Below are 25,866 nucleotides of genomic sequence, written 5' to 3' on the forward strand. Positions count from 1 at the left end.
TGGTGGTGCAGTAATTTCACTAAGAGAGTTGACTATTTTAGCTTCCCTATTTTACATGCATTAGCGATATTTGAACCACCTCTAAATGCAATTTGGTGCAACAGCATCATATTATTGAAAACAAAATCTCCACGACTGTCTGGAAGAAATGGAATATACTGGACTGCATTGCAGGTATACCCGTTAAAATGACAATACTGTCAGTGGCATTAATATCTTGATATTTGTGAGTGATTCCAAACATATGGCCAAGCTCTTACAGCTCATCATACATTGTTGACATGCTCTGTTCAGCAGGGAGAAAGTGATATACACAAGTGCAATTCCCACACCACATGGTGCAGTATTCAGCCGTGACGACACAATATTTCACGTCAGGCGTCACACCGCTACAACAGACTGTACATCAGTGAAATCAGTGAAACCTATTTACATGCTCAGCAGAAAGCTGACTGACGGCCAGCCCAAATCAGAGCACACAGCTTTGAGGAACAGCTTGCGTGGTTCACTGTCTGAACTTAAGAAAATAATTCCAGCAGCGAATCAAAAGGGAAGATTTCATGGATACCCAGGATCCATTATTGCACAAAAAAATATGAAGTGGAAGATAAGCGGCGATGGAGGAAGGGGCTAGATGGAGAAAAAAACTGCACAGAATATTACATTTGACAAATAAAAGAAGTCTGACTCACTGAGATGAACAGTATGCAGTAAATTAGTTTGCTGAGATGGGCTTTTATAACCCACTTCATGGCTGTCAGACACGGTCAGGTCTTATCAGAGGAAACGCCTGGCTACATTAAAGCAAGCTGTCACTGTGCCAGAGTACAGTGCTCAGCTTTGATCAGCAGTAAACTGGACATGGTGTGAGAGAGGTCAGCGTATATCAGACCACCCGGTAGAGTGATGAACATTTTATCTACAGATTTACCAAAAACAACTTCACCTTAAGTATGTTCCACTTTCCCGACGAGTTATTAGGCCCAGACCTTTTCCCTGCTGAATCACAAGTGTAATCACATTTCTGCTGTGTTCATAACTCAAATTTAATGAAGAGACATTCATCTTTTGTCCAGTCATAATCGCTCATTTTAAAAGCTCACTTATTTTCACTGCAGCGTTCCCTTTTCGATTATTGAGTCTATTAAGAGGAACCAATTCATGCTTGCTAAGGGCAGATGTCAGGGCTGAATGTAATCGGGGTCACGTCCTTGTTGCAAAGTTGCTGTTGGTTTGCTAAAAGCTTTTACTGAGCTCAAAGCCTGACCACAGATTCGACAGACCTCATCAAAGCCTACAGACGTGGCACAGTGGCACGCTAACTTTTGAGGGTCAAAGTATTTTGAGAAACCCATTATACAAACCCACTTTTCAGTAAACCAATGGTAAGGTAACATTAAAGAATCTGCAAATAAAAACTACAAATATGAATATGAATGATAGTGTTATGTGAAGGTGTGGTTTGGAAGCGCCTGTATCACAATGAAAGGTCATTTTCAGTTCAAGAACACAACTTTATGCTATCGAGGTTCTAACAGCTCATTACGCCAGACCTCGGAGATCCCTTAATTATTAATGGTAGATTCGACACAGTGCTGGAAATATTCCTTAAAGAATTCGGTCCATATTGACATGACAGCATCACGCAGTCACTGCAGATTTGTAAATCTTCCCTTCTACCACATCCCAAAGGTGCTCTGTTGGATTGAGATCTGGTGACTGTGGAGGTAATTTAATTACAGGGAGCTCATTATGTTCAATGAACATGATAATTTGAGCTTTGTGACATGGCGTGTTATCCTGCTGGAAGCAGTCATCAGAAGATGGGTACACTGTAGTCGTAAAGGATGAACATGGTCAGCAGCAGAACACTCAGGTAGGCTGTGGTATTTAAACAATGCTCAGTTTGTACTAAGGGCCACAAAGTGCGCCAAGAAACCATTTCACCACCACCAGCAGCCTGGACTCTTGATATATAGCAGGATGGATCGAGGATTTCATGTTATTTACACCAAACTCCGACCCTACCATCTGGATGTTGCAGCAGAAATTGAGAACAAACAGTGAGGCAATGTTTTTTCCAGTATTTTGTTCTTCATTGTCAGTTTTTTGGCTATCCGATTCAACCACACCATGTTCAAGGTCACATAAATCATCTTTCTTCCCCATTCTGATGCTCAGTTTGACCTTACGCAGGTCATCTTGGCCATGTCTACATGCCTTAATGCACTGAGTTGCATCCATGTGATTGGCAGATTAGACATTTGAGTTAATGAGCTGTTTCAATCTAGTATCACAAATGATTACGGCATTGAATGACGTATGTACAGAGACTGAAACTAGAAGGCTGCCAGCATAATCATGTCCCAGTGTTTCTGTTTACCATCCTAAATGTGACTTTAATACCAGAATCAGAACTACTTTATTAGACTTGTTTGTATTCTTTTGTCACTTAAGTCATTCCTCACTTACAGTACTATATGTGAAGCTTGTCCAGGGCTTTCATTTCTCACATACTGAGCACAAGGGCTGACTTTCAGGCAACACTTTCTCACCTTTTCAAAAGCTGACAGCAGAGTCGCAATATTTTGTAACACTGCAGGATCCCTCTGACTGTCAGTCTTCTAAATCAAGCCTCTTAAATGACAACAAGCTCAAGTTCGTGACAAAACAAAGAGGCGAGAGAAAGCACTGAGGGCTCGCCACAGACTCATATAAACCTCGAAAACTTATGGGGGAAAGAAGTATACCCTCTGTGAATTCTACGTAGAATTATTCAGTAGCTTAGAAGCAATAACAATGAAACAAAATAATTGTATTCTGCATGCATTTATCATTTATCCTTCACAGCGTTATGGAAAGTTTGGTCCACTCTTCTTTGCAGCGTTGCTTCAGTTCATTGAGGTTTTCAGACGATTGTTTTTGCACAGCTCTCTTGTGGTCATACTACAGCATTTTAGTTGGGTCGAGGTCTGAACTTTGCCAGATTTGTTGGTGTGATTGTGATCATTGTCCTGTTGCATGACCTAATTTTGGCCAACTTTAGTATTTGGACAGTTGGCCTCACTTTTGATTCTACAACACTTTGGTATAAAAATTAGTTCATGGTAAACTTGCTGTCAATTTCCCATGGCTGACAAACCCAATCATCACACCTCTACCACCGTGCTTGACAGATGGTATGAAGTGTTTGCGCTGATATCCTGTGTTAGGTTTTTGCTGAATGTGGTGCTTCTTCAATTTCAGCAAGGCTCGCAAGATCCCCAACACGACTGACTGACATCCAGCCTCCATGAAACCATGACAGAGTCTCCACCATGTTTACCTGATAAAGGCTGTATCTCTCTACTGACCTCCTCTTTACAAATTGATGACAATTTCAATCGAAACCTTTTGGTCATCACTCACTCTTTAGCCATTTTCATCCTTAAGATTTGTTTCCTGACATCCACCTTTCCACTTACACCAGATGAGGCTTCAGTGAACAGTAGATGGATCAAATGAAGGGCAAGATGCATGTATCTGGTCTTGTTTTAAGACTTTTTCAGATACTGCTCATCTGACGTAGATAGTTTTTTTTAGACCTGTTACTTCTGCTTTTATACTCCACTTGAGCAGTTCCCTCAACTTTTTTAAAGACATACTGCACAGCATACCAAGCTTTGTCAAGTTAGGTGCAAAATACTGTTTTATGTTTGTCAACCTGTGTTATGTCTGGCATTTAACTGAAGACAAGTCAACAAATTATGTGTTTTTGGGGGTAAGCTGCTAATAATGTTACACAATAATTAACATCCTTCTTATTTTATCAGGAACACTCCCAGCACTCCATCATTCATGTTCATATCAAGGTCAATTGTTTAGTCATATGTAATATAGTTTTATATGGGAAGGAACACTTTTAATCTTTATGCTATCTTCCAGATAAAGCCACCCTTTTTATCTGTGAATCAGTAATATGTCAAAATATAGAAAAAGTAACAGCGATAACAAAAAACTAAAGATGTTGTAGTTGTGTTCATTACTGACCAGCATATCTCTCTCTAACTGAAATGCATCCAACAAAACACGAAGGAGGCAACTGCTGTTTCAGCTTGATAAAAACTGACCCCGAGGCAACACTTTTATACACAGTTTGCAAACCTGTATCGACAGTGAAACGACATTATTATCATTACTTCCTGAGTTATGATGTTTGATAACGGCCAGAAAAGGATTATTGTAAAACATCATGATGCAACTGTGAAACAAACCTTAAGACCTTCAGGATATGAAATGTCATCATTTCACCATTTCATTCTTTAAGAAGTTTGTGTCATACTTTGTCACACTTCACTTATCAGTTCTTGAGCAATGGCCAAAAAAGGCCTTTGTCAAATCATGGTGACCCTTTTACAACCAAACCAAAATTAAAATCAGCTCATCAGTTCAAGGACATTTGTGTGGAATTAGAAGAAATTCCCTCATTCCTGAAATATTGTGTTCAAGAGTATAGCACAGACAAGCTGACAACATAACTCCTCCACACCGTGGCGGTTGCTGGCACGAGGCATAAAAATTGATGGTGTGAGCAGCTCCTCTGAATAGCACAAGCAGAGTTTGGCTGCCAGGAAAACCTGGCAAATATTCCTCATATCACAGGCTACTGCAGGATGCTCCTCATGCTGGACAGTCACAGGACTTGGACTCTTACCAACAGCCATGATTTAGAAGTACTAACAGGTGACACGCAGACAGGAGGAGCGAAAAGTGAGAATGCCTCGCATTGACATTAGGCAGAGCCTGCTGGGCAGCCAACAACCAAAATAAGTGATGTTTTTGTGTAATGCATATGAAAAGTAAGCTTGAGTTTATCCCACGCCTTGTTAAGGAAATACATCCTTTGTGTTCATGAGTTTAAACAGTTGTGAGGGCAGCATAGAAATGCACACATAAAGAAAAACAAAACAACTGACTACTATCTATTTTTTTTTACTTACGACCGGCCGTCAAGCTGCAGTTAGAACTGGACCACGTAGTTTATTATTTTACACCTGACAGGAGGGCTGTTGAATCCACGGCTGGCATTTTTTCAAATCTTACAGCGTGTAAGCTAGTTTTTCTTTTTAGTTTCGTTTAACTGTAACAGCCTTGGCCTTCACGTTGTTACCAGTGTGTGACAAATAAGTCAGAAAGTGTTGGTGAACAACGGCAATCATCCCTTCACAGATCCCTTAAATATATTTCAGATGCTAGCATTTGAGCTTCCACTGCAAGCTAGCAGTTCTGTGATTGGCTGTTTATTAACACACAAAGTACTTAAAGTAGCCTGATGTTCAGATTACTTTGGGATGATGTTTTCCGTCCATTGCAGCCGCTCACGGACACCTGGCTTATCACTAAGATGCTGTTGAGGCAGCCGTCCCTTTTCAGCATTAGCGGTTTGTCGTGCCTCCACGCTGCTAAAGCAAGGTCTTTCGTTTTTTTGTAAAGGCAGTGAAAACGCTAAAGTCCCACACTGTCTTTGTGTATTCACTGAGTCTGATCAAGGGAGTTCTGAGTTTGGCTCGCCGCAACCGCTGGCAGCCCGAGTTGCGTCACTGCAGCTCTGATCTCAGTCAAAAGATGTTTTCAGTAAATGTTAGACCATACGGTGTAGATCAAAGACACTCTATTGGTTACAGCAGGAACACTCTGTCCCTTTTCAACGTGACAGCTAGCTAGCACTTGGCAGATTCTCTGTGTTATGAAGCCGCACGGAAATTCTTCAACACAACAAACAGAACAAGACTCACTTTATTTATCATATTTTGGAGCAGCTCTATCTGCAACAGACTGGAAAGAGTTATTTATCTAGGAAATAAAAGCACCCAAGATGAGAGTGATGATACTTAAAGACATTGCTTCGACATGCTAGAACAAGATAAGAGATCGGCCCATAAATGGATCCAGGAGAGAGGCTCGTTTAATCAAATAATGCTGTGATCATGCATACGTCTTTATTAGCAGGAGCAGCAGCAGACAGACGGGCTGAAACAGACAACAGTTACTGATCTGACTGACCTCCTAGAGCGGGCTGATAAGCAACCAGTGCAGAGAGTGGCTGTAAAGCCGCTTCCTTGATGAAAAAGTAAGATATCTGCTTTAGAAGTTCATGCGCTGGATTAGAAGGAGATGTGGAGATGCACTCTAGCTACCAACGCCAGTGGTTTCCAGGGGATGCACAGCCTGCTCATCACTATAATGCAATGAGGATAAAGAATCATGTGTACCGCTTCACAGGTAACCGCCAGTCAAACTAAACAAGCAACTTTTGAGAGAACTATTGAGAGCTTGCTGACAAGCTGCATCACAGTTTGGTACGGAAGCTGCTCTGCCAGCAGCCGTAAAGCACTACAGAGGGTGGTGAAGGCAGCAGAGCACATCACTGGCACGAGGCTTCCTGCCATTCAGGACATTTACCTCCAGCGATGCCTCCGTAAAGCACACAGCATCATCAAGGACCACAGCCACCCAGCACATCAGCTGTTCCCCTTGTTACCATCTGGCAGACGTTACAGGAGTCTGTCTGCTCGGACTACAAGACTTAAAAACAGTTTTTACCACCAAGCCGTACGACACCTCAACCACAACACTTAAACACACACAACACAGCACTCAGAAGCTACCCTGTAGCTTCACAAGTACTCTGTTTAATCTGCACTGGTCACTTCACTTTATTGTCATTGATATTTATATTTAAAGTGCAATACTGTAATTTTCTGCTGCTCATTCCTGTGCAATATCCCATCTGCCCTCCCGTCATATTTCTTTTCAAGATTTTCTTATTTAATCACTAGTATACATATATTTATATTTATAGATACATATATATTTAGTCATCTTTTCTCTTTTACCATGTCTCTCTAATATTTAGCTCCTTACTATTTTTATATTTTATTTTATTATATTTTATTATATTTTCTGTACTGTATCATGCTGCTGAGTGACTGCTGCTCGTCAAACACATTTCATTGCAATGTTGACCCTGTGCTAACTTGCATATGACAAATAAAACTTGAAACTTGTAAAAACTTGTAAACTTGAAACTTTTCACTCTGGTATCTTGTTGCAGACATCTGCCTCTATAAACAAAGCATATTGTCAGGTAAGTGATAAAAAACACGGGCAGATGACTTTATAATTAAAAACAGGCACGCTTTGATGGGATGGACGGCGAGGTGTTTGAGCACATGTGAGAGTGAAGGAGCAGGGAAATGTGCACGGTGTTATTATCCTTCCCTCTGCTCTGTCAGCTTCCATCAGGAAAACGTTCCACCTCTCCCTCTGTTCCTCTTCTCTCCTCACCTCTGCGTGCTCCCCCCCCTCCCCAAAGCGCTGATGCTCCTGCTCCTTTCCTGCCAACACGCAAGTGGATTTCACCAAGCTCGGTGCACTGGAGAACCTGAGCACAGGGTCTACCAATAGGCTGAGCATCATTTTGATGTTGCTATAAACATCCACTCGAAGTTTCACATACATGCACACTCATTTATGTATGATTCATCTCTTGCAAGTCGAAATACACCCAGTATGAGGATGTAGTATGACATCTTCTCACGCAGTGTGTCAGCTTATGCACCACTTTCTTCTTCAGGTAACTCTGTCTGCCTTGTTTCTATTTCTACCTGCTTCTTCTTCACATTTCGATACCAAATGTGCATTTTAGAGTCGCTGGGCTCTCTGCTTATTTTCTTTCTTCTGACGCAAGTGGGATTTCACAGTCAGAGCTGATGCATACAGTACCTGACCTTTACCACGTACATCGCAGGGATCCTTTTTACAGCTTCCTCCCACAGACCACCAGAACAGTTCCCACACACACTTACTACTTACTAAATGACAATAAAGAAGAAAAAGGAAAAAAAAAGAAAACAACACACAAACGCGCCACACTCTTTTCTGGTCTACAGCATAACAAGTGCTCGAGCACATTCACAGGTAGCATCCAAACCACAACTACTGCTGTTTGTCAGCTCAACACATAACAGAAGATGAGAGCTTTTGACTTGTGACACTTTCAACCATAATTAGTCAGAGAGGGCATTTAGCCGAGGGAAATAGGGCAGAGAAGAAGAGGTTCTCACACCTGTGAAACAAAAACAAACAAAGAGCTGCTCCATCAACACAGCAGCCAACAGCTGCTGATAGAGGTTATCTCTGCAGTCACACATGGGCCAGCTCACAACGGTGAGCGCAGAGTAACCGTAATCCGCAACTGCACACACACATGTGACACGTATGCAGAAATGACCTGCACGCTGCTCTCTGTTGCAGTTCAAATTGATTTATTGTATTTGTGTATTTTCTCAACTTTGTGAGAAAATATCAACATCGGGACCTATTAAAGAAAGGGTGTCAAACATAAGGCTCGCGGGTCCAACAGAGACTTCAATATGGCCCCACTCGACAGCTTTGGAAAATGTGAATGTGTGTATTTTAACTGTATTTCCCCAGGTTTTACAGCTTTTCTTATTGATGAAGACTTTCCCCCATGCAACAGATAAACATTTAAATAACAGAAACCTTCTTGTTTTTTTCACTACTATAGAAATATGTTTTTTTACAGTGTTTTTATGGTAAATGGTAAATGGACTGGTTCTTATATAGCGCTTTTCTACTCATCTGAGCACTCAAAGCGCTTTACACAACTTGTGCATTCACCCATTCAGACCCATTCGCACAAGCACATCTTTCTAAGTGCTTTCTAGATAACATTCACACACATTCATACTCCGATGGAGGCATCGGAGAGCAATTTGGGGTTAGTATCTTGCCCAAGGATATTTGGCATGCAGACTAGGGGAAGCCAGGAATCGAACCACCAACCTTCCGATCAGTAGATGACCTGCTCTACCACCTGAGCTACAGCCACCCCACAATCATTACATATATAATAATTACATGCCAAAGCTTCATCTAGTCCATCAACCTCACACTGTTTTCATATTTTTAATAAAAAACAATGTATATAATTACAGCAAAGTTCAACAATTACTTACGTCAGATCAGTGATCACAAAACTAACTCACAGGAAACTTATTATAGACCAGCCTTTATAGCCCCTTTGAATATAAAACAGAACAGAAAACAACACACATAAAAACCCTTTTCCTTTCATTCACATACATCAGTGTCTGTGTTTGTGGACCATAAATGGATCCCATTTGTATTTGAACTTGCCCTCCCTTAAGTAATTTCTTCTTTTCCAGCGGTACATTGATAGCATTTGTTTTGCCAATTGTTTTCTTCTTGTAATTTGCAGACTGAGGTCCATTAGTGTCCTTTCATTCTTACTATATTTATATGTTTCTGAATATAAACCAAGAAGGCAAGACTTGGGATCTGGATAAGCTGGTTTCATTTCCAATCACAGTCAGTACATCTTGCAATTTCTTTTAATTTCCATAAAAATCCATAATGCATCCAAACATAAAAACACAATCTGCTCTTCCAGGTAGCTGCTGACTGACTACCCCGTACCAGACAAACTGAGATAGGGGAGTGGCTTCTCTTAAATATTTATGAACACCATAACAAATTTTTACCATATATTTAACCACTGGATTTTTGTTATGGATTTGTAGCATTATGTTTAAATATAAAGATGTGGAAAAAGGTTCCGATCTTGAGTTTCTACCCAATCTGGGTGATCGCTTCCAGAGAAATCGATCATGATGGACCTCAGCTGTGGAGCCCAAGAATACAAAATAACAACATAACATGTCTTACCTCGTTTACTGAAGGGTAGATGTAACAAAGACAAATAGCCTGAACCTCCCCTATTGCGTATAAATGACACATTTTTTCATCCTCAGAAGAAAATCCACATTTTGTTGTAAAATGTTCATTTTTTTAAAATATTGATTCTGTCAGTTGTAAATAACATTGATGATATCTGTTGATTTATTTAGCAATGTCTTCCATAAGTGGCACACAGTTAGCATCAACAATATCCTCTAAGCTAGGTACAATCAGAGCTCGGAACTTGCTAACGCTGTATTTTAACTTCATTTTGTTATCATTACATTTGCTGTTACATCACACTTGTTTCTTGCTATATAGCATGTTTTGAAACAGTGAGTTTTTTTTAATGCTGCTGTATTTAACATCTGAACAAACATTCTGAAAAGTAAAGCTGACCAGACGTGCACAAGTCCAGCCACGGTCATGGTGGCGCACTGTTAGCTAAACCTTAACACTCTTCCAGGTCACAGAAACGCTGGAATCCATATCGCACATTCACAACAATCAGAGTCTAAATTAAGCTGAACAATCTTCAATACAAATCACATCAATATTAGATTGACGATGTGAATTGAAATATTTACATTTTCATTGTTCTTCGCACTCAGCGGAGAAGAACTGATTTAAGTGACTGTCTCTTTATGGTGTTACAGAATTTTGGATGCATACTTAATAAGTGTGAATGTTTGTTGCTAAATGAGATCGAGGGATAGAGCACAAATGGTGATGATGAGGGTTTCTGGGTTATGTCACCTACATATGATCTTGATACATATAAAAAGAAAAAGTGCTTAAAATCCAAGCAGTGGCTGCAGTGTGAAATCCATCAGACAGGCCACAAGTGTTGGTATATGATAGAAATGCCAGATAAGCCCGTGTATTTTGCTGTGGGGGTGGCTGTAGTGAAAGGGGATCAGTCCACAGCAGTGTTTAGAGGTTTAAATGCCCCTCTGGGGAGGAAAACGGATCGATCCTTCTTGGCCGAGAGTCAATTCTTCCCCTGCCTTCAGCTGGATAGCTATTCACACTATGCTTATATGAGCCTCTAAGGCTTCTCTTATACTATATCCATAAAGCAGTGCTAGTCGGGATTTCACCACAGACTGGTGTTTTTCACCAGTAACTCTGCTGTTCTTTGCTACCAACTGTACTGAGATGAAATCCATGCCCTGTATGTTTTTGAGTGCCAATTAAATGCAGATGTTCTAAGGCTACTCCCTCCATAACCGGGCCCTGCCGCGTCGTTTGCGGTGGCTGTGTTTTCTTGTCATGGCACTCTGATTAGAGAGAGTCATGGAGATGAAACATAGCTGCTGTCTCATTAGTTTGAGTAACTCAGCCTGGCTACCACCCACAGATCCTCCCAAACCCATGGGAGCAAAGGGCAGCCCTGCACAGCCTGCAGGGACGGGACCCAAACATCATAACAGGCAGAAGGCACCAATCACACAAGCAACAATTACTCACATGCAAAAACACAACCATTTATTCAGAAACACACACAGTGGATATCAATCATACTTAACCTTTTTTACAACTCTTAGCAAAAAAGGAAACAGCCTCAGAGGGCAAGCTCACTGGCTCTGCGACAAAACGGGGTTTCCCCACAGGGACACTCCATAAGCCTGCAATAAAGCAAGTGGCTGAGGGTGACCTGCTGAGCTACAGCAAACATCCGATGTGAAACAAATGCATCACACTCAACGTTATAGCAAAACAAGCTCGCCGAGATCCCTCCACGCAAGCGGCGCTACAACAACATCGCAACAGCCTGGAAGCTAGGCCTCATGGGAGTTTGAATCGATGACGACGAAGGACAGAGGTGTGCCCGTGTGGAAGGACAGCAAAAGAGAGCGCAGAGGAGGACAAAGTGGAGGAGGCACCGAGCATCCAGACCTACTCTCCATCAGCCTCTGCCATGACAGGTTTATCCCAGCCGAGGGGGAAGGTAACACGGCGAACAGCACAGTGAGGAGCGATAAACGTCAGGCCTAGCCCCCGTGTCGTGGTAATGGCTGATAAACGACTCAGTGGTTCATCTCACAGACACATGTGCAGCTCTGTGTTTTATCAAAGGGGGGGACGTCAACGAGAACGGCTGAAAAACAGGCAGCTGCTTGTACTACAACCCACCTGACAGCCATTCACAAATGGAGTTGTCCTCATAGTCAGCACAGTCAACCAGAGCATGTCAGAACAGTAGAAAAATACTGATATACCAAGTTTGACTGACTATAAGATACATTATGCTAATATTTATATTTTTCTAGATACCCCAATCTACTTGCTGGTTTCTAAGCACTTTTTTTGTTACTATTTAGTTTAAAAGGGGCAAGCAGACCACAGACCACTGTGACCACTGCCATATTCCTCTGCATTTATAGCCTGAACTACACCCATCTGTTGAAAGACACTTACACGGTTATTACTTAATGCATTTGCAAATTGGTCTGACCTTTTAGGAATTTGAGCTCTGTTCAATTCTATCTGTATTCTTCACGGCGCTGCAGCTATTCATTAATGCTGATGAATCACGCACACTGATGACAAGTGACACGGTGCAGACCCGCGGACAGTGAAGTTACCTTCTGTACATCCTGCGAGAGTGTCCCTGCACTTCTCGTGTTACATAACACTTTCAAATACAGCAACTCCAGCCTCTAACTTAAGAGAGTGGAAGCTCTCGTCGTCAGACTTTTTTTTTAATGAGTTTCAGAGCATCCTAACAAAGATGTCACAATAAATGGCTAATAGAGTTGTAATCAACCACAGCTGACTGTGAAGAATAATAATTGAGAAAGCTGCGATTTCTCCAAGGCTGCTCTTAACAGATGCCTACAACCTCCACCCCCTTTTGCTTCACACACACACTGGAACAAGCAGGACGGGAATCCTCACAAAGAGAGAGTGTTGATCGTTGGTGGAGAATTACAAAAAAGCATCTGGGCTTATTTTAAAAGGTAGCAGTCATCTGAGAGAATTACTGCAAGCCAAACAAAGGCTGTGGTGGCTTGGATTTTACTCTAAAGCGACACGTAGTAACAGGAAAGGGGGGGGGGGGGGGTCGGCATTTACTGTTATGGCAAGAAGCGATCGATCCCTCAGTCGAGATAATGTTGGCCTCATGCTGTCTCACAGAGCTCGCATTAAATGCAAAATTGAGGACAAAGTTTTTGATTGCACGCGCCGTACTTCAAACATGGCGGGGTATCGATTGTCTAATCAACTGTGAAACCAGATTGTTCCATTTTCGGTATGTAGGTGTGAAAAGTTACAGAAACTGAACTCATGTAGCAGCAGGATAAGAAATGACTTAGATCCTAACAACATACTGTAACTCGCTGAATTACAAACTGTTTAACACATGAATAACAAGACAGAGTGAGGTTTACACTGAACTGCATCTCATTTGTCTGATGGATGCACAACTGCTAAAGCATGGTGACCTTTGGCAAGGTCATGGCATCCCAACAGCTGCATGAAGGCATTTCTGGCTCGATATGTAACTGCTACACTTTAATTGGCTCTATGCTTCACATTCATCTTGTGGCAGTGCCTCTTGGCTCTACCTGTGGCTCATATACACGAGCCTCAAAGCAATCGGGGCTCTCTTGGAATGACTATGGAGTTTGTGTACCAAGCGCATTAAAGCTGGTTTGGCCCAGATTGGATAATATGACATCATCTGCTATGAGGACATCCTAAAATACCTGATTAATTATCAGTAACGTATACAGTACATTGTTATGGTTAGATTTGTGTTATCTGTGCTTTCCTTGGCACTGGCATCTGTGTCAACTGTGCACACTCTTACCTGTGTCTTGTCGAAACTGGTGCATGGACTGCAGGTCGATGATGTAAGGAGAGAGCTGAGCATCCACCTGTCCTAGAACTACACTTCCCCGGGCATCCCCCTTCAGCACGTTTTCTATATGGTGGCAAACTGCTGCGGTGTAGGGCCTCCAGCGTCCATGTTCGTTCAGCCATTCCCAGACCACCACCCTGGCGAGGTTCTGAGGGGGGTACCCCAGCCCATTTACGGGCACCAGCAACCCGGATCCCGGACGAGCCATCTCCTCTGTGGTGTCTCCGCTTCGGCTGCTGGCAACGTCCTGTGCTAGAGCACCACTGCGACCCTGTCAGTCAGCTGACAAAGAGGGGCTTTTTCATCATTGCCAAACGGGAAAAAAGCTTGAATCAGCGATTAGCGTGGCAGCCCCCAGTTATCTCATGCTGCTTTCAAGCAAACAGCTCCGCTGGAGTCATCGTCTACAGGTACTTTCTGACTTCTCCGTCTTTGATCATGAAAAAAGCAGCCTGCGTCCTCCTGTGTCTTGTCGCGTTTGAAGTGGCAGATGTTGATGCTGATGATGCTGATGATGTGATTTGCAGCTTTAACAATCTCAGTCCTCCACAGCCAACCACAGCAGATCTGCAGCAGGTAGACAGGAGATACTCTCTAAACAGAAGACAAGGTGCACAGGCACACTGGCAAACAAAAGCTGTGATTTATCCTCTGAGTAAGCAGTCAGGCATTGTTTTAGAGGACCTGACACAAATCTAACCTGCACCGTGCTGTAGCGCGATAACCGGCCTGTGCCAATTCGTTTTGTTTACTTAAAATGTAGTGAAGAAATTTGTCTGGGGATTTTTGTTGTTGTTGTTATGTTGGCAACAAAATAATTCTAATCAAGTGAGTGTTTCAGGAGCAGAGCACAAAAGGCCAGATGCTACTATAATTACAGCAGACAGAATATCACTCAGACATTTTTTCATTATTTTTTTTTGCATAAGAAGCTGTTCAGATGCAGTCAGTACCATAGACTGCCTCTGTTGATTCAATTCTCAGTCTGTCTTAAGCCTCATATTGAATTTTCATTTATGGCATAAAAAACACGCTTGAATTAATAGCGGCGATACAGACCTGTAGGCTGCAGCTGTGGTGCCACACATCTGTCAGGTACAGGCTGCATTTTCACTGGATCCGGACGAAAATCAGATTATCAAAGGTGGAAGAGGAAGAAAGAAAAGAGAGAAAAAAAAAAGCCCGAGGTAAAGCGCACCTTTTCACATTTGTGATTTCTACGTTTCCTTATCGCTAAATACCCCCAAATCTTCCCCGAACCCACCTCCAGTAATCCGGTGTTTATTACAGAAAATCGACACGTCGCGGTATTCTCGTGAATCCGCCACGGTCTCCACCAGCTTGTTGGTCCGCTGTGTAAAGTGAACGCATGCCCCAGTTGCACGGTTTTTCAGTGCAGAGCGAAGCCGCCGCTGCGCTGCTGTGCGCGCTCCTTCGTGACGCCAAGCAGACAAACATCCACGCAGTACACGCAAGATCCCCGCCTAACCCCAAATAATCATCACAACAACAATAAATGTCCAAGCACACCTGTATGAAGAGCCCATATATATATATATATATATATTTTTAAAAATCAGTCAAAGTGTCAATAAAAAGGCGAAAAGATTTATACAACTTCCTGTCCCCAATTTCAAAATAAAATCCCTGCTTGAGATAAGACTACAGTGAAGAGAGGGAAGCAGACCAGGTAATGTGGAAACAACAAAGCAATATATTAAGACACCACCGTCCAATTGCTTATTAGTTTGTTTTTAAATTTATTTATATTTCATAAAACATACAGATCCAGCTCTATCTGGCATAGGGTTATACAAGTCATACCAGATTGCACAGAAAGTCCCATGAACCTTTGTTTCAGGGTCAGCCATTAAAGATTCGACACGAATCTACTAATAATTAAGAGCAAGCTAGCGGCTAAAATGAATTTTTAAAAAATCGGTGGCTGTCTGGTGGTTGCATTTAATTTTTCACAGTCTGTGGTGGATTGCAACGTGTGCTAAATGGTTGCCCACAGTTTAATGGTGTTGCACACTCATGACCGCTTTGGATCTCAAGACAATCTTTCTGCAAATATTCGCAGTCTGACTGGTACTGACTGCAAACACTCTCAGAGATCGATGAAGGTTTGTAAATATTAATTTATAAATGCAAACAGATGTTGCCATCAATCTCAATGAGTATTTGCACGACTCAACTTACCTCCAGTTGTACTTTTCCTATATTGCAGGAAGGCTGCTGAGCTCAAATGTAATAGTCTAATGTGAATTTGCTGTCTACGTAGACAGCAAATTTCAACAATTTGTCACAGTTATCAGAAACAGATTGCATGTCATTGACAACTTCACCTCTTTCAATCACACACTGACTCCGTCTTATGGCAACATCAATGGCAGACAAAAATTTCTGGCAACAAAGTTTAAGCAAAATTTATGACAAATCAGCAGAGTTATAGTAAATTGATTTATTTAATTATATATTTCCAGTTTTAATTGTGGATTTTTTTTTAAATTATTGATGAAACTAGATAACAATGGTAGAAAAACAAACAAACCCAAAATGACTCATTTACATGTGCAGTCTCTGAGATTGTTACATAACAACAGAAATATACACACAGATACACAAAAAGCGCTAGGCTGTTTAAAAATGCAAGTAATAAGAGTCAAATCCATTGACTTGTTGAGAACAGAGAGGCTAGTTATTTAAATAAATAGTGTATAGAAAGTTCTATGGCTAATTAATATTAATCTTGTTGTCCATGATATCCACTGAGTCGCTTCAAAGCTTGTTAAATGGAACAGCAGCAGCATCTGCTGCCAAACTACTATTACTGCAATGGGAAGATTAAACAAAGATGTCAGAACACTTCTCAAAATAAATAATATAAAGATAATAGTTCTGCCTTTCTGGCTTTTATAATAAATTGTTATTTGTCTTTACAGTGGCCAGTCCGTGATCAGTAGTGTTCCTCAGTGTGTTTTTCTGTCCAATATGCTTTTACTACATTGGCAGTGTGTGTGGGATCGTTGGCATACTGAAAAATGAAGTTCCAGTCAGATGTTTTCTGGATGGTATTACAGTAGTGGATCAAAGTCTGAATTAATTAATTTCAATCAATTCTGAAAGGACCTCCAACACCTGGCTGAAATGCAGCACTAAGCGGATAACTACAGACACTCACTGTTGTACCTCTTTCTCTCTCTTGACCTCCTCTGAACATGTTGATGATGATTTGAACCAAAGATTTCAAATTTAGATTCACCACTCCATGAGACCTATTGCCACTGATTTTCAGTTCTTGTGTAATTTGGCATACTTCAGCCTTTCCCCTCCTTAAGAGTGGCTTCTTGATAGCCACTCTTCCCCTTTTCATAGATTCAAAGATAATGTAGTTCTCTGTCAGGCTGCTAATAGCAAAATGTCTAAGGACACACATTAAATTCGGTTCATTACCAAGTCGTCAGTTATGTGAAGACACAAAACTGGTTCATCTCATTAATTAGTTGCATTTTAATGTTTGAATGATTCATGGTTCTGTGTTAAGTTGCTTAAACAACCAAAAAAAAAAGATTCTTCTGAAAAATTTCTGTTTCAGTCAAGTCTTTTCAGGTACCAGACTTGAAAAAAAAAAAAACTACAAGAAAAATTGGCTTCTTGGAAGCAGAATATAGAGCCATGAAGACCTTTGCACAGTATTGTGCATTTAAAGGTTCTTCCTGTATGGAGGAGTCAGTCTGTGTGTAAAAGAGGCCGCTGCAGCACTGCCACCTCGTGGATTTTGCAGAAATAGCACCAAAACATTGAGGAGAATCAGATGCACTACCGCTGACACTATTAGTGTCGATGGTTCGCTATAACGTCCACCTTAGTGAAAACTCAAAACAGTTTTCCGATCAAATTCATGATGATGTTTTGTTGCTTTTAATAATCCATCCCTCCCACATTAAAACTCAGAAAAGCATCTTTCTGTAAAAGAAAATCTTTAATGGTGAGTAAAATACATTGAAATATCATCAAATCAAGCAACTCCATATTTTACTGTATCCAAATATCCAAACATACAACTGCTGCTCGTTCTTTTTCAGTCAAAAGGGAATCATCTGATGAAAACATTGCTTCTATACAAATATACAAAAGGATATACAAGATAACAGTCTTTCGGATAACTGAAGAGTGTTATTAGAATCTACATAATTCAAGGACGCGACCATGGGAGATAAAATAATCGCCTTGACTTAATGATATAATATAAATCATTAGCAAATGGAGAACAAACAGGACATTTTTATTGGCGTAGGATTTATCAGAGTCAAACAATTTGTTGGCCGCAGTCCATCAACTCAAGTAGGAGTGTCGCTGGACAGTGCTGGCCTCAGAGGATAACATAGATGAAGAGAGCCATGATGGCAGCGCTGATCAGCCCGGAGATTGGAACAGTAACAAACCAGGCTATGAAGATATTCCTGAACAAACGCCAGTCGACTGACTTCCGGGAACGTAACCATCCCACGGCCACCACGGATCCCACCTGTGTGCACATAATTTAAGAGCTCATCAGGTCATGCGCCACCGTGTACGTTACTTGTGCAGAAAGCTTAGCTTATTTCTAACGTATGCGTCTCTTTGTAGTAAAGACAGTCCCTTTAGTTTCATTACCTTGCAGTGGGTTGTGCTGACAGGAAGGCCAATATTGGATGCCACCACAACCGTGATTGCTGAGGCCAGCTCGATGCTGAATCCACTAGAAGAGAAGGAAATGTCAGTATGCTTCGACATTTAACACAAATAAGCATTTTATTTGTCAGCCGCATACCTCGACGGTGTAATAGGGGTGAGATCTTTGCCCATGGTCTGGATCACCCTCCGACCCCACACCCAGAGTCCAATGCAGATGCCGGCTCCACCGTAAAGAAGCAGCCAGATAGGTGTCGGTGCACTTGACAAGACGGAGCCACTCTCATACAGAAGCCAGAGAGCCACCAGTGGGCCAATAGCATTGCTAATGCGAGAAAAAAAAAGTTTCTGTAAGCCATCTGAACAAACCAACGTATATGAATTCTTCAGAAAAAACAAACCTCCTTGCCTACCTGACATCATTCCCTCCATGAGCAAAAGAGCCAAAGCACGCAGTGAGTATCTGCAGGAACTGGAAAAGCGAGGAAACAGCAGGCTGGTCGACTTCCAGCTCATCCTCTTCCTGGTCCGTGCCAGCAAGGTCGGTGCCAGCTTCTTGGGCCACATTCTCGTCCAGAGCTGCACTCCTGTTGGACACTGCTGAGCTGTAGCTGCTGTAACTGTCCACTCTCGGTCTCCTCTGCAGCCCACCGTCCCCGTCTTTATACCTGACGTCTCCTTGAATTCCGTAAATAGCCATGGTGTAGGAGGTGTAGCTGTTGTTCCTCCGGATGGGCCGCTCTTCTGTGTCGCTGTCACCAATACATTCGCCAACCTTGGCCATGTGGAGCTTGTGCAGCAGGTCCTTGTAAAGGCCAGAGTCTTTGTGGATTGTGTGGGACCGACCACTGTGAGGATCAGTGATCACCATGGGGCCTACGGTCCCATTCAGACCTATGAAAATAAATAGTTAAATGTAATTCAGCTGTTGGAGTTTCTTCTGGTTATACTCTATTTAGAGTGCAGATTCAAGTCATTACCGTTGGCGATGTCCAGGTCTTTGGTTTCTGCATCTATGCTGTCTAAATCCGTCTCATCTGAGCCTCCCAGTTTAAACGCCACCTTCTGACTGTCTGCTGGAGGGCTCTGTGGTCGGGGTGCATGAGATACTGGGGACTGCTGCGGTTGCACGGGTTTGCTGGAGTTCCTCTCCATGAGCGGAGCTGCACAGGGAGCAGCAGCTGTTTGTGCTGGATGAAAGAAGCACTCAGATTTTTAACGCAAGAGAAAGCAGTGATGCCAGTGCAGAAATAAATAGAATTTTAATACATAAGTCGCATATTTTTGTCAGCATATTTACAAAAGTATAGTCTGAAAGTCTAAAGTCAGATTTACTCACCTTGGATTTTCTTCCTGAGGCGGGGACAGACGACAAACCAAACGAACAAGGCTGTGACGGCAGCACAGCCCAGAGAAATGCACAGCGTACCCCACCACGGCACTCTGTCAAACCCCAGCACTGTGCACAAAAGACAGGGGAACGAGAGAGAACACGGTCTCAGAAAAGGTGAAACAGACACGTAACTAATTCATTCACAGCTCTGTTCCTTTGAAAACAGTGAGAGAAAACTGTTAGCCCTTTCACATTCACGCACAACTTTGATTTACTGTAGAAACATGGCAACGTCTTGAAAGCGCAACTCTCACGCTTTCACATAAACCAAAAAGTCAAGAGCCACATTTTGTAGGCTGCGGTCACGCGACGTTCACGTTTGCTAAGAAATTATGCAAAATGTTTCAACGGCCTCTTCCAGCACTTCAGCTCGTTCTTACACAGAAGAGTATCAGCGAGAGTGTATGCTCCTTCAATCAGATAGTGCGAAAGAGTTCGGCCTTGCAGCCCAGAGATAAACAAACAAACTGCTGTTAAAGAAACTTAATTTCACTTTCCTGCAAATGCTGTCAGTGCATAGATAAACAGGTGAATAGAATTTAGTCAGGCAACATTTAATAACTCAGCTTACCTGTTTTTCCTCACAGACAACAGCGGCTTAACAACAATTAAAAGGTCGCACAATTAAAGCCACAGCTGCATGGGTGTGTCCTGTCTTCAGCATGCACGTGAAGCCAAACTGGCTTTGAACTCTACTGACCGGACAGACGGATAAGACATGTAATAAAAAATGATGCTCGGACTGGAACGTGCATGCAGTATACTATACTGTATTACTCTGCAATTTTGTATTGCAGGAGTTACGATGTGTTAATTTCCATGACCCACACACAGACACACACGCACACAGGCCTGCAGCCTTCAGTGAAGGGCCCAGGCCAGCTGACTCCTTGATTAGTTCAAGCCTGCAAACAGAACAAAAAGGAATGGAAATTTTCCATTTATTAGCGGAATCTGTTGTAGAGCCGCTTTGATTATTTTCCTGTTGTGTTTGCTCGCTTTAACTGTTGATCTTTGCAATTTTTTTTTATATAGAACATTCTACATCTTCAAGACTGGTTTTTCCTCTGAATCTGCTTCCTCTTTATTTGCCGCCTACTTTGAGTCCCAACTCGCCCATGTGACTTTTCTCCACCTCATCCCGGGATTTCAACTGCTGTGGCAGTAGCGTGGCGTGTTAAGCAACAATCAAACAAATAACCAGTGCAGTCTGAGGACGTGATACTCACATGGTGCTCCTGTAAACATGATAGAGAATAGGTTGATGCCCATCGTGATGGCGTAGAAGATAGGTAGGGCTCGCAGGCCGTTGGGTACAGGATTAGTCTGTGAAAAATACAGACTTTCTCTGTTATATGTTTAAAGTAGCAACATGTAATCAAAAATGATCAGAAACAAGCTGTTCTCTGTTCAGCTGTTGGTGCCTCTATGTTTATATTTTAACTCTTTGAGAGACCTGACTGCTCAGCTGAAACCCTCCAGACTACAGGAAGTGTGAGTGCTCGTTATTTTAATGGACCTGATTAAGTATTCCCAGTGAATAAGCTTTACCTTATTCAGAATGAATTTGCGGACAAAATAGAAGAGAATTGCTGACATGATGCCTGACAGCACGGGGGACAGGAACCAGGAGGCCACTGTGGACAAGCGGAGCATATTTTCAATGCATTAGGAATAAATTTGCTTTTAACTCAACTTGCATTTCATATTTAACGGCTATTTTTATCTATCGAGTGTGGGGTGGGGGTAAAAACAACAACACGTATTCACCAATGCGCAGAAGTTCCATCCATTTCACCCCTTGGTGACCTCTGGCTACCATGGAAAACCCAATTGTTGCTCCAACAATACAGTGGGTTCCAGAAATGGGGAGCTTCAGGAACGACGCTGCCAGCTGCCACACAGCAGAGCCTGGATAACAAAGGCACAATCGCGATCACTGAAAACACACCAGGCCGAACATCTTCAGCACGCACGTGCTGCGATTGTTCAAGTCATCACTGTCTGTGCACTCACCACACATAGCACTTATCGATCCTGCCATCAAGACGTGTTCCGAGCCGTTGTACATCCGGACGTCAATGATCCCCTGCCGGATGGTCTCGCTTACTTTGGCCCCCAACAGGACCGAGCCCACGGTCTCAAAGATGGTGGCCAAGATGCAGGCCTGCCGCAAAGTGACCACACCAGAGCCCACCGCTGTACCGAATGAGTTGGCCACATCATTGGCCCCCACAGAGAAAGCCAGGATGAAGGCGATGATGAAGCCTAGCACCAGCAGCCACAGGTAGCCCGACATGCCAGACTGAGAGGCCAGAGCCACGGTGGTGGCAGCAGCCAGGGTCGCTAATGTAGTTGTATCCATCGCTTCTCACAATATAACTAAGTTTTTGTCACAATCACTCTTAACCCAAGCAAATTTTTTTTCTCTTCCCCCCCCCTGCAATTTAACAGTAACTCATGAGGTAATATGTTTTTATAAATAAATTACTACCACGATAAAAAATAGAAGAGCCCTTTAGTTCAGATCTAAAAGTTCCAAAAGGAAGGAGATTTAAATTAATTGCTAGCTAGGTATGCAGGGTTTCTCTGTAGGCTTCATTGTAAAATGAAAAGGTATACAGATGGGGGAGAAATCCATTGTGACGGGCAGCCTCTGATGATGCACACTGCAATTACACAAAAACAGGCACAGAAATGCACAAGTTAGTGGCTGAAACTCCTCGTGTTCAATCCTTGGAAAGGCTAAGATGAGTTACATATTAACAAGCCCAAACTCCAGTACGTGACACAACCAAACAGGACACACCACTTTACCTGGCATCCATGATTTACTGGCTAATGGTAGAAAAAAGGAAGTGTTTCGTGTTATCAGCAGTATATTAACACTTCATACACTTCACACTTAAGTTGGACATGACACTACCGCTACTACATGACATTTCCACACAGCGTTTTGTTGGAGCAATTCATTAAATTATGACTAGGATCAAAGCAGCAGGTAAGTATGGCAAAAATGGAAAATGCACAGTTGTGCAGTTTTACTGAGCGTTTTCATAGAGAGGAAATGGCGCTGTAGTAAAACAAGCAGCTGATTTAGTTTTCTTTAACTTTTGGCCAGTAAAGTTTGTTTAATAGGCGGTTAAGAGAGTAAATCCACGCGTGTGGCACTGCGGGGGACTTGCATAACTACAGCAGCCTTTCAAATCCCACTTGCACAAACAAATCCCACCTAAAACTTCAGAAAGAGGTTTGAGAGACTGGGAGTAACTGGGCTCTTAGTTTGTTAGTACTCACTCAGGCCTATGGAAAATAGCGGTATGTTAATCTGCCTTGCTGCTCTTACGTAATTCAAAAGGAGGGGGGGGGGGGGGAGAGACAAGGGGAGCATGAGTAGAGATTAAAGGTAGGTGACACTTACATGTGTAAGCAAAGGTGTCCGCTGTGTTGTCCCCTGCGCTCGCTGGGCTTCTCTGTCAGGTGATCGGCCTTGCTCGGCAGGTGTTATGCAAAGTGAGAGGATGTCAGAGGAGGTGCCAGTCCAGCGGCCTGCAGTGTTTGAGGCTCCCTTTGGAGGTTGGTTTATATATTGCGCCTCAAGTGAGAACCCGCCTTTCCAAAGCAGTCATGGGACACTCGCTGCTGCACTCGGGCTAATGTTTATCGAGCTTGTTGATGGGGGGGGGAGTAATTATAGTTGTCTGCTGATTATATTGCTTAACCTTATCCCCAAATTATATTTATCCAAGCGCCGAGGAAAGACAAATGTCTGTTGTGTTGCCGAAATAGCCCATCTTTCAGTCTAATTCAGAAAGAAAAGTAAGTGAAATATTTCTGGTGACAGTTTGTTTATGGTGGTTAAGCTTCTGCTGTTTGGATATAAACAGTGCGGTGTTCCCCGAATATGACCAATTTTCTAAGAACGGGGACATTAAAACTTTAAAATGACTGAGTAAGATATTACAAACGGGGCTTTGGTGCCACCTGCTGGTCGAATTTAGCAAGTTTCACCCACCAAGATTAAAGAGACCTCTGGAAACTTTGTGCTGAAATGTGTAGTTTACTACCAAATCTCTGGTAACGTCTCTCTTTAAAAAAAAAAAAAAAAAAAATAGAAACAAAAAAGTAGTAAACTCGCTGTAGGAAAGTGTAGACTCTATAGCTCACTAAGCCATAGTGTAACTAATGTGAAGCAGGAGCCACGAACAGTGCTGATCATCAATCGGTTACTCATCCATGAAGAGTTCATTTACTGAGAAACTCCAGGAGAGTGTCAGGCTGTCAGCAGAACACAGTCTTTTTCCGAAATGGTACAGTACCTCCAAATCTGCTGATCAGTTCCTCTTCATCACTTATTTATTCAGTGCTGGTGGGATTTAATTTGTAACATGTTCACACAAGTGCCGGGCTTTGTGGAATATTTTGACCTTCCCAACGGATGCAGGAAGTTCAAATTACCTAAAAAGGATTGTCAGGAAATGGAAGGATGGTGGAAAACTAAGCATATATATGCGCAAGGAAAGACATTCCTAATAATAATTATATACAGTTATGGTCAGAAGTTTACATCCACTCACAATGGGCATGAATTTCATGGACATTTTTGGTCTTTATAATTTCTTTGAACTTTTCTTTTTCCAGCATGGAATGATTGTACAGCATACATCTTTAATGACTTTAAAAAACAAAAATTTGATTTTATTTTGTACAAATATATACATACACTCACTTAACTCTTTTAATAAGTGGTGCTGAAGATTGTAGATTGATTGACAGCACTCATTGGATTGACCAATCCTCAGAACAATGGTATAGTCCAAGGAGCTCAGTAAAGCTCTGAGGAGAACTGCAGATTTACACAAGTTGGGAGGCTCTCTGGGAGTTATTGCTAAACAACTGCTGATTCACAGATCATCGGTTCAAACAACTGAACGGGAGAACAAGTTATTCGGGTGTGTCACCGCTTTGCCAAGGTCAGGAAGAAGCCCCAAACTGTCACCCTCAGGTGAGAGGAAATTGGTTAGAATGTTCAGGAACCACCAAGGCTCAAGCCCACCATGAATTGGTTTTATATGGACCAACAAATGCCAAGAAAGAAGCCACTGCTCCAAAACTGGCATTTTTAAGCTCGACTGAAATCTGCAGCTGTCCACATGGACAAGCAAAATGTCTTCAGGTGAAAAGTTTTATGGTCAGATGAGACAAAGATTGAGCTATCCGTCCACCGTGATGAAAGGCATGTTTGGAGGTGTAAAGGTGAGGCCTTCAAACGTAAGAACACTGTACCAACTATATAGTGGTCGTGGCATCATTCTCTGGGGCTGTTTTGCTGCCGCTGGTACTGGTACATTGCACAAAGTGGGTGGGATGATGATGAAGAAGGACTACCTCCCAATTCCTCTACTTCTTTGCACACATGCTAGATGGTTGGACACAGATCAACAGGACAATGATCCCAAACACACATCAAAACTGGTTTTCGGCTGGATAAAACAGGCTAAGTTTAAGTTTCTGAAATGGCCTTCCCAAGCCCCGACCTGAAGACTGTGCTTAAAGGCTGGGTCCGTGCCAGGAAACCAGCAGGTTTAAATGAACTCTACCAGTTCTGCCGAGAAGGGTTGTCAAATATCCAGCCAGAATCATGCCAGAAGATTGTTGATGGCTACCACAAGCATCTGCTTGAGGTGCATGTGTGTATATACTGTGTGTGTATATATTCGAGCCTGTATCCATTTGGGCATTTGTAAACTGAGCACAGCTGTATATATGTGTGTTTCTAGTATTTTACACTATTATATTTTTCCCACACTAGCCTAAACACATACACACCCCTAGAGTCATCGCACATTACCAAAAGCAAAAAAAAAAAAAATCAGATTGAACACAGCAGCTTTAATCAGCTACAGTCACAGATGAATATCTGTTATCCACCCACAACATAGATGATTCATTTTTTTGTGACTGTTTCTGTGGCTACTTTACATGTAAATGATGCCCATGTGGTGTTCATCCACATTATTCCTTTAATATCAGACGCACTACATAACAAGAGCATTTGCAAGGTTTTCCAATCATATTTACTTGTTATATCCCTTCACTAACACACCACTGATTGTGCCTTTTATGTATTATATTTAACATTTGTTTAATATTTATTAATTTCTTT

General features: G+C 42.2%; 2 protein-coding genes across 4 annotated transcripts in view; both read right to left on the reverse strand.

The window, feature by feature from the left end:
• The window catches only part of dtx1 (deltex 1, E3 ubiquitin ligase), a 63,450-nt gene extending 48,249 nt beyond the window's left edge, over window positions 1–15,201 (reverse strand). The window contains exons 1-3 of one of the 3 annotated variants that reach the window (XM_085179463.1): window positions 14,895–15,201; window positions 14,690–14,743; window positions 13,580–14,197 (exon numbers count right to left, since the gene is read on the reverse strand). In XM_085179463.1, the coding sequence (XP_085035589.1) occupies window positions 13,580–13,838 (259 nt within the window). In that variant the 5' untranslated portion in view covers window positions 13,839–14,197; window positions 14,690–14,743; window positions 14,895–15,201. Of the gene's footprint in view, window positions 1–13,579; window positions 14,198–14,689 lie in introns of all 3 variants that reach the window. The other 2 variants (XM_085179462.1, XM_085179465.1) reach the window with 2 other exon arrangements.
• Window positions 15,202–17,598: 2,397 nt separating this feature from the next.
• slc20a1a (solute carrier family 20 member 1a) lies at window positions 17,599–23,273 on the reverse strand. Its single transcript, XM_085179466.1, has 11 exons — window positions 23,122–23,273; window positions 21,717–22,369; window positions 21,471–21,611; window positions 21,252–21,337; window positions 20,930–21,026; window positions 19,647–19,766; window positions 19,288–19,497; window positions 18,721–19,201; window positions 18,447–18,632; window positions 18,290–18,374; window positions 17,599–18,161 (listed from the first exon to the last, which is right to left on the reverse strand). The coding sequence occupies exons 2-11, from the start codon at window positions 22,063–22,065 to the stop codon at window positions 18,006–18,008; spliced, it is 1,911 nt and encodes a 636-aa protein (XP_085035592.1). The 5' UTR covers window positions 22,066–22,369; window positions 23,122–23,273; the 3' UTR covers window positions 17,599–18,005.
• Window positions 23,274–25,866: the final 2,593 nt, after the last annotated feature.

The sequence above is a fragment of the Neolamprologus multifasciatus genome, chromosome 12 (genome assembly GCF_963576455.1).
Source record: "Neolamprologus multifasciatus chromosome 12, fNeoMul1.2, whole genome shotgun sequence".
Lineage (NCBI taxonomy): Eukaryota > Metazoa > Chordata > Actinopteri > Cichliformes > Cichlidae > Neolamprologus > Neolamprologus multifasciatus.

Coding starts and splice junctions, on each gene's coding strand:
- slc20a1a (XM_085179466.1), bottom strand. CDS start 22,065: ATGGATACAACTACATTAGCGACCCTGGCTGCTGCCACCACCGTGGCT. Junction 21,612..21,716: donor ATCGATAAGTGCTATGTGTG/GTGAGTGCACAG, acceptor TTTGTTATCCAG/GCTCTGCTGTGTGGCAGCTG. Junction 21,027..21,251: donor GCAAATTCATTCTGAATAAG/GTAAAGCTTATT, acceptor TATTTTTCACAG/ACTAATCCTGTACCCAACGG.